Here is a 9,298-nt window from a genome sequence, read left to right as displayed (position 1 = left end):
GTGAATCCTCACGGCCTTCAGGGCTCCCGAGAGATGAAGTTCTTGCTGGGGTTTAGTCACAGGTTATTTATTGTTCCTACTTGGAGAAGATGGACTTACCATGGGGGGTCTGCTGCATGACTCTGCTTTTCCTAGAAGGCCTGGGGCGATGTAGTTGAGGACAGTGGCTTTGAGGTAAAAGCTGGCAGTTGTGTGTCCCCCCAGGCCCTGAGCATTAGTCCCTCTTAGGTTGGCGTCCTGGGGTTAGAAGGGGGCTGAAAACACCTCTTCGGTGATTAGCATGGTGCAGCACTGACTCAGAGTTGTGGCTTTCTTTGGCTTCTTTCTCCCTATCTTTATTTTTTCTCTGTTATCTCAAACCCAGCCAGACAGCAGACTTGCGTAGCTCCTGGTGGGTGATTTGTGTCTCAGACAATGATGGCCGAGCCACAGGGGCAGATGACAGCCACCTCCCACCAGGAGACTGGCACCTTTTAGGGAGTCCTGGGGGCATTCCTGACATCCAAGTGTGTCTTGGGGCTGTGTGAGCAACAGCAGAGCGATTCCTGGTCAAATGCAAAGCCTGGTGCCTCTACAAAGCTGAGCTGAGGATCACTTTGGGATCCCGCAGAGACCTCAGTCCCATCTCGGTGGGGTGGAGCAGGGTAGTGGGAGGTGAGAAGCGGTTTCCCCACTGGGCTCCCAGGGAAAAACAATGAGGAGACACTGCTCGGGGCGCCTAGACTGGCGCTGGGCCGGTGGCACGTGTGCCTGCACACAGCTCCACCAGGAAAGCAAGTTCTAGGCAGGACACAAGCCAGTCCAAAGCAAATACTAGCTCCTGGGTTTACTCAGCGCCTGCGGAGATGGGGAGATAACTTGAGACACCCATTCAGCTGTGCGCCTCCAGCTGCCAGGGCTGGGCGGGTCCTCTTGTTGAGACAAAGCTCATTGTTCTGGCTCTGTTTAGGATTCCTGGACTTCGTTTCCATTCTGGCTTTGTGGGAGTTTGGGCGTGCTTAAGAATTATCTCTTGCACATGGGCAGGATGCTGGTTACTCTTTAAAGTGGGCTTCTGGTTACTTCCTAGAGGGACTTTCCCAGGGAGGAATCTTGGACTTTCCTGGGGAATAATCGGGTGCTTTGGACACCTGGGTACAGTTCTTTCCTCTGCTCGTTCTACAAAAAGCCAGCACCTTTGGATTCCCTGCTGGGCAGGACACAGTGTCTTCCTGTATCACCCCTAGAGTGGAGAGGGAGGAACCTTCTGACTGTTCCATTTTAGAAACGTTTTAGACACTTTCGGTGTCCCCACGTTTTGGTGCAAAAGTTTGGAGAATTGGATTGTGTGGGTTTATTATTTAGTGTTATTTAAACAAAAGTCAAGTGGATCTGTAATTAAAGTAATACTGCTTTCTAATTACTCACTTTGAGAATTTGCTTTTTCAAAGGCACTGATAGAGCATCTGAGGTTGCTTCCAAGTAAATTTATTGTATCTGAGTTGTCCTTTTGTCTTTTTAGTGGGGCCTAAAACGTGGCAGAGACCTAGGGATGCCTGCTGGGCTACAGGACGACTCTTGTTATTCTGCTGCTGGTTCCCCAGGACAGTCTGGATTGTGGGGACTTCGCTCACCTGCTCTCTGAGCTCTCCAAAGGGAAGACAGCTCTGTGAAAGCAGGACCCAGAGTCCATTCAGGCTGGCTTGCTCTTCCTGGAGCAGGGGACAAGGCTGTAGTTTAGGGGCAGAGCCACTGAAGACCTCAGGCAGAGGAGACACAGGGCTGCAGGCTGTGTGCTGGGTCACGGGAGCTGCACCTGGGCCCTGCATCCGGGAGCGACTGCCTCACAGTGAGTGGGGGCACGTGGCTCTCCAGCAGGAGGACCTGGCATGGACACCGTGACCTTGCCTCACAGCTGGCGCCGGATTCTGCAGCTGGGCCACTGCAGCCCCTTTTCTGGACAATGAGTTCGTGATCTCGTTAAATTCTCTGAATGCAGGGAAAAGGTGCCTTACCCACTTTCTGTCGCTCTCTGGAAACAGCACACAGGAGCTCTGTGACCCACAGCAGCCGTCAGCCTCCGTCTTCCCTTGTCTTTGGGCCCCATCCCTGTTCCAACCCTGAGACTATTCCACAAGCCTGGCTGCAGGACGGGCCTCTGTCAGGAGAGGAGCAGCCCAGTGCAGGGAGCGGGAGGGCTGGAGCAGCGGGGCCACTTCCGTTCTCTGGCTGCAGCAGACTTGGCTCTCGTTCTGCACCACGTGTGTCCTTGTTTCTAGATTCCCTGTGAGCGGACGGACCCTGCAGCACCTAAACGGGCCGGGCCAGGTGCCAGGCTGATCAAGGGCCCCATTAGCCGAGCCTTTGTGGGGTGTCCTTCCGGCTGCTCTCCGGGGATCCCCAGAGGGCGGAAGCATCCTCCTTACGGTTCTAGAGGGTTCTAGAGGCCGGAGTCCTCGATGGAGTTGCTGACAGGCTGGACGGCGGTAGGGGTGCTTTCCGGGTGACACATGGCATCACTGCTCACTGTGTCCGTGTGGTGGGAGACAGGAAGCTGGGGCCTCGGGGGGAGGGTGCTGGCCCCATGCAAGGGAGGCGTTTTCATGGTGCAGCCCTCACCTCTCAGAAAGCCACCTGATTACATCATGCTGGGGCTGAGGTTTCAGCGTGGTGTTTTGGGGTGACACAGTGAGCTGCACTGGGGACCTGGGGGTGCTTGGTATTCAGATGTGTACAGCCCCGTGCTGGTAGGTGGCTTTGGTTTGTTTTTGGTGGGTTGTTTTTATTTTTTGTTTTGTTTTTTTGAGACAGGGTCTCACTATGTAGTTGAGGCTGACCTGGAAGTCATTATGTAGCCCAGGCTGGTCTTGCACTCACGGCGATCCTCCTGCCTCAGCCTTCCGAGTGCTGGGATTACAGGCGTGCGCCACCATGCCCGGCTGGTGGGTTGTTTTTGGTTTTTTTGTTTTGTTTTGTTTGTTTTGTTTTGTTTTGTTTTTTTGGACAGGGTCTTTCGGTGTAGCCCGTACTGGCCTGGAACTCTCAGGGACCCTCTTCCTGCTTCAGCTTCCTGCTGGGGTGGCAGGTGTGTGCTACTACCCCTGGCTGAACATGTTTGCAGCTAGTAAGGAGTGGAATGTGAAGTTTATTTGTAAAAAAGTTTTAAGGTAAAATACTAGACATCAAAAAAAGCATTGAGCTTGTGGTGGTTGAGGACAGCTCACCAGCAGTGTGGCTGGTCGGCCTCCTGTCCAGCCCTCCCTGACCCTGGCATCTGAGGGAGGAGGCTTTGGAGGGTGTGGTGGCATTGGGTCCTGTGGCCGTATTGCTAGCTGGACCCTGGCATGCCCTTGAACTGAAATTTTACACATTGGAATACAGTGTTATTCCAGGGCTCAGCAGGATGTTTTAATCTTATCCCTGTCCATCAACATCCAAAATTGGATTTAAGTTTTAAAAATTCATCATTCCATCTTGGTGTGGTGGCACACCTGTGTGATCCTGAACACTCTGGAAGGCTGAAGCAGGAGGGTTACAAATTTGAGCTCAGCCTATTTTCAGCCTAGGGAGACTGTCTCAAAATAAAAATTTTAAAAGGTTGAGGTTATATATAGTTTCAAGGAAGGCCTTGAGGTCAATCCATAGTACTGCAAAAAAAAAAAAGAAAAAAAAAAATCCGCATTCCAGCTAAGAGGCTCTTTTTACACAGTTGGGTGATTTCATTGTTCTGCTTTGACCTGCTCTCCAACTCTCCCAAAGTGAAAGGTCCTGCTCTTGTTATGTGAATTTTCTGCTCCAGGGAGCAACTGAGTTTACTTTTTCCCTAAGCAAACGTTGGAAAGAAGTAACCTTGGTGAGAAAGATTTCCCACATCTTCCTGAGACCAGGTTACTGGGCTCAGAAAGAGGCTGAGGAGTTTGTTCTTTGTCCAGGCCTGCAAGGCTTAGTGAGGGGCTTTGGTCTTTTTCAGAAGTCCCATCAAATGACCCTCATAGGGACCACAGGTCAGGAGCCTGGGGCCCCAGGCCTGCTGTGTCCACCCAGCGGCCCCACTGGGGTCTCAGCTCAGCGCCCGGACCCTCCACCCGCTTCCCTCCTGTATCTTCCTCCCAGGCCTGGTACAAGGACCCAGTCACACACACACCACCCTGCTGTTGCCCCCGGGCGCTCTGGTTTCCCCAGGGTTGCAGTAGGGGGTGTCCCAGGCCCTCTGCCTCTCACCGCCACTGTCCCCAGTCCCGTCCCTCCCTCCATCCTCTGTCTCCAGCTTCTCCAGTGGCCACTCTAGTGCATGGTGACCCACTCCCAGACCCCTCCTTGCGTGTGCAACGTCCTGGTGACCCCCATGATCAAGCCCTCATCATTCAGAGCTAAGTCCGCAGTAGAGGCCAATCCAAAGACGTCTTCAGAGATGTTAAATCCATGCATTCACCCGTGCGTCCTCCAGGAGGAGACAGTGAGTTCTTCCACTCAGAGCTCAGTGTGATCGCCCATTGCAGTTCTAATTTTTACAACTGATAATTCATTTTTGTTTTTGAGAGGATCTCTCTGTGGAGCCCACGTTGGCCTCAGACTCGCAGCAGTCCTCCTGCCTCAGCCTGCTGAGTGCTGGGATGACGGACACGTGCCACCGCGTCCAGCTCTCAATAATTTATTTTTAAACCACTTGTGACAGCACACACCTGTCATCCCCGTACCCTGGGAGGCTGACGCAAGAGGATCACAAGGTTAAGCCCAACCGAGGTAACTTAGTGACTTAGCAAGACCCTGACTCCACATTAAAAAAGGACTGGGGATGTAGCTCAGAGGAAAACTGTATTTCTCCTCTGTGAGATTTCTCCTCTGGAGTGGAGCAGAGGCTGAGGCCTTCAGGCTTTACCGTGGGTGCCATCCTCCTGGACTGCAAGCTCATTAGAGTGGTGTCCGCGGCTGTCACTCAGCCTCTGTTGTGAGCAGTCAGGCAGAAACTCTCCATGCTGATGAGAACTGTAAAAGCAAGGGTCACTCTGCAGTCAGCCTCCAAAGGACTTTCACCAGTGGGACCCAAACATGAATGGAAATCTTATGTAATGTGTAAAGATGCTCAGAATACTTCTTTTTTAAAATCCATATCATCAAGAGAAAATAGTGATGAAAAGTCACGGAGAAGTGAGTTCACCTCTAAAATGTCTTGCTTGCAGAGGAAAATGTGCAAGTGGCCTTCTGTCTCCTTGGTGAGAAGAAGGTCCTCAAATGCCAAAACAAACAAGGAGGCCCCCGGAAAGCACCAAGTACAGGTGTCCTAGCTGTCATAGCTGACCAGTACCTTCTGTGTGGTCACATTTTCAGTCCACAAGCAAAATTGCATGTGGTTTTTAAGCCAAATAGCATGGACTTGTGATGTTGAACTTGATGGTCAATCATCTGTAATTTTTTCCTTACTTAAAAGTAAATTAAAACATTTTGTAAATGTTGAAAAAGCAAGATTATTTTATTTTAGAAGTCAGCATTATTAGAGATTATAGTTCGATGGTCTTTAAAATGAAGTCTTAACTCATGATATTTTTCTCCATAGAAATCTTTTCATGGTTAAGCGTTGTGCCACGGCCCTTGTGTCACTCTGCAGGGGACGACAATAAAATGGGGACCAGCTCTTCTTTTTTTGTCTGGGCTCTAGGCTTTTATTATTCCACAGCTCTGAGAAGAATTATGGTTGTGATCTTGAATATAAACCTGTGCTTTCATCCTTCTTCTTCAACTGCAAAGCTTTGTTTTTTCCAGTAGATTTTGTGGTTCCATCGAGATTTTATTTATTTTGAATTCTAAACGTCAGATTTATTTGAAGAAAACAAAACAAAAATCCCACAACCCAAAGGATGGGATTTTACATCTCAAGACATCTCCCATGTAGTAAGTCTACAGATTACAAGTCATTTTCATACAAGATATTTTTGTACAGATTTTACATGGATTCAGGAGTGGGACATAAAGCAATCCCCGTTTCTGTTTAGTGGGGGCACAGAAGGAGAGTGGGACAAAATAGCTTTTTTGGACGCAACTGTTTGGAAGGCGAGCAGACATGAAGAGGGCAGACTCTACCTTTTCATTATCTACAGCCATTGGTTTAAAAAGCAAACCCGTTCAATTCAGGGCATGTCTAAAAGCTCACTTCCTAGCCACGAGCCAACCCCACCAATGGAGGGTAATTCTCCGGGTATAGCTTCAGTCCACTGGTGCAGCTCGCACACACACACCCCCTGCAGGGCTGGAGAGGCTCTAACCTAGGACCATGGGAGAAAAGCCTGTAAATAAGAGAGCAGTCTACATTTGTGGGCAGCAATGCAGCCCACAGTGGGGACAAACCTCATCGACCAAGCCAACCCCAAAATAAAGGTGCACATAAAAGTAAGCTATTGTGTTGCGGGAGAAACCAGGACCTTGTTAAATAGATCTTTCATCATTATTTTTTCTCTCAAGGGAAGCTAACAACCATACTCCCTCCCCCAAGCAAAAAACCACACTGATGTAGGCCACATTATAAACCCAAGCATTGGTGTGGGATTTCACGGAAGACGTGTAAAGAAAAAAAAAAATACCCCACAATCAAAGTTACAAGAAAACCTTCCAGTGTAACTGTCCCTGATCCATACTTATTCATCACAAAGATCAATCTAGTTTTCTGATCTAGAGAAGGGACCAGAGCAGCAGGAGCGGGAATGGATGGAGGGAAGGAATGAGAATCAAGACATCAAAGAGCCAATTTGTTTGAGAAAAGCATTGATTCATCATGTTACAGCATCCAGTGGCTGACATATAAAATGCGTATGAGGTCATTTTGTGACTTATCTAGAAACTAGTCTTTGGGAGGTGAGAGTAGCATGAGAGATGGCTAAGACTCTGGCATTATTATTTTGGTTGAGACAGGATATCACTATGTAGTCCAGGCTGGCTTCAAACTCATGGAGATCCTCCTGCCTCAGCCTCCCGGGCACTGGGATTACAGGTGTGCACCACCACAGCCAGCCCTAAGAGTCTGAATTTGTTAAAGCTTCAGGGTTTCCAAAAAAAAAAAAAAAAAGGGAATATATTTCAACTTTCAGAAAGGATAAGAGAAAGGGCAAAACCAGGACGTAAGACTGGGAATTCCCATGACCCTTAAATGTGTTTACCATTCACGTGTTTACTGGAGCTCATACCATTTCCCCCTACTGCCTAGTGTGAAATAACGCATCACATCCCCACGGCTTCTTTTCCAAGCGTGATTTCCCCCATTATTTTGGTCCCAACCAGTCCTATTCCATAGTAGCCTGTGGACACACTCCCAGCTATCCTCCTGGGGGGGGGGGTAAGAAAACAAAGGCTTTTCCCCTAAGATGGCCCCAACAATCAGACTTAAAATAAGAGGCAGGGCTGACAGCAATCCTTGAGGCAAACAATTTGAGAGACTAAACCTGCCTTTCCAAGGGTGGAAAATTCATTCAGATAATGCTTGAGAATTCATACCTGCCACCATGGGGTAAGAATGAAAGGGCAGAAATCTCGCCGCTCCTTGTCCGTCCCTTGTGGCCCAACAATTCCAGACATGGCGGCCCTGTCACTGCCGTTTGTGCTAAATAGAGGACCTGGGTGTGAATCACGGTGCCCTAAGAGCAGGACTTTTCCACTGAGAAGCTGCAGTCTCTGGGTCTGGCTCTACCATCCATTCTCCCGCTACTTCAGTCCTTTAAAAGCTGTGGCAGCATGCAAAAGAAGTTGGTTTTTTTTTGAAAAAAGTTAAGAAAGGTCTCCAGGAGAATGGTGAGTTTTATTTTCGCCTCGTCTGGATAGAGGTTTGATTTGCGTCTGAATGTTCCAGGGTGGAGACAGCACTGGCTGTTGAGGTCTGCCCTGCGTGGTCTTCTTGATTTCTTCATCTTCATCTTTACTGTCCACGGAAAGAGCAGCATCCTTGCTTGCAGAATCGAACTTGGAGGCTGGATTTTCCTCAGGTTTCTCTGGCTCGGGTGCAGGTCCAGAGCCTTGCTGCCTTTTGCCATCTGTCTGACTCCTTCCAGTGGTCTTTGTTCCCCCCATCTCCTGCACCACGGCTGGAGCTCCCAGTTTGGCCTCCTTGGACCCTCATCCCATCTGTTTTATTTTCATCTTTCCTTGCCGGTCCTTCCTCAGAAGCCTGAGCTGGAGCCACTTTCCCCCACCGCACTTGTAGGGGATTGCTGCTCTGTGTCTGAGCTCTGAGATGGAGCAGGAGGGTTAGAACTTCGCTTCACCCGTGCATTCTCCTTTGGTGAAGGGGCTGGCATTACGTTTAGAGGCTGACCAGGTTTGGGAGGCTTAGAAGTTGGAGAGTGACGGTCTTTCTCCTTATTGAGTGTTTGTTTCATTTTCTGGAGACTTCTTGCTGTCTCTCCTTCAGACATCCTGGTCTGACTTACTTCTGCCAGAAGGTGCTGAGGTCCCGGTCTGTGATGCTTCACTTCCTGTCCTTGGCCTTTCCCGTCGTTCTAGTTTTGGCTCGTCCAACTGACGCTGCAGTTTCTCCTGCTCCCTCTGTATCCGTTCTCGCCTTCTCTTTCTCTAGCAGCTGTGACAACAGGCTTTGCTCCTCCAAAGATAGAAGCCACTCGACAGGACTGGGAGGTGCTGGCAGGGGAATCATCCTCCTGAGGAGTACTCCGAGGCTTTGGGTTCAGTTTGGGTCTTTGGGGGGCCTCTGTTATCACGCCTGTAATCGTCCCGGGAGCAATCATCCCTGGAGCCTCAGGCCCTATCGTCCCGTCTGTCATAGCGGTCTCCTCCTCCTCTGTAGTTGCCATCTCTAGTACCCACTGCCTTCTCTGGACTCGTGGCCTTTACATAGTCTCTGCTGCCTCGGTCATCATAGCGATCTCAGCCCCCACATCGACCCATATCCCGGCATGGGCCATCCCGATACCCATCCTGATACCGGCCTGAATCAAAACGATCTCGATACTTGTCTCCAAAGCTGTCATCGCCTCTTCTAGGCGGGGAGTCATCAAAGCTGTCTGTAGCAGGACGGGACCTCCAGTCTGTGTCTGTTTTGTCAAAATCTTGATTTCTGTCTCGCCCAAAGGAACAATCATCTCTGCCTTTATCCTGTGCTTGATCAGCAACAGCCACTCGAATTCTTCTCTTACCTAGAAACTCTTCATCGAGACTGAGCCGAGTGGTTGAAACGTCTCCTTCCAGATCATCCGTTTCATCAGCCCAGCTGACTGGTTTGGGGACCTAGGTGGTTCCTCCACCAGTCCCTCCATCCTCAGCCAGAAAGTCTGTTAGGGAGACAGTCTTCCCCTTCTTAAATTCTTTTTTTTTTTTTTTT

The 9,298-nt window shown here is 49.7% G+C and overlaps 1 protein-coding gene and 1 pseudogene across 1 annotated transcript in view; one reads left to right on the top strand and one right to left on the bottom strand.

The window, feature by feature from the left end:
- Positions 1-9,298, top strand: part of Pxdn (peroxidasin) — an 80,476-nt gene that overhangs the window by 26,064 nt on the left and 45,114 nt on the right. Inside the window, exon 2 of the mRNA XM_010629134.3 lies at positions 3,026-3,064. Within this exon, the coding sequence (XP_010627436.1) occupies positions 3,026-3,064 (39 nt within the window). The remainder of the gene's footprint in view (positions 1-3,025; positions 3,065-9,298) is intronic.
- Positions 5,779-9,298, bottom strand: part of LOC117283333 — a 6,193-nt pseudogene continuing 2,673 nt past the window's right edge.

Source organism: Fukomys damarensis, unplaced genomic scaffold (assembly GCF_012274545.1).
Source record: "Fukomys damarensis isolate Sample0158 unplaced genomic scaffold, DMR_v1.0_HiC HiC_scaffold_25, whole genome shotgun sequence".
In the NCBI taxonomy this organism is placed as follows: Eukaryota; Metazoa; Chordata; class Mammalia; order Rodentia; family Bathyergidae; genus Fukomys; species Fukomys damarensis.
This window is presented reverse-complemented; position numbering and strand designations above follow the sequence as displayed.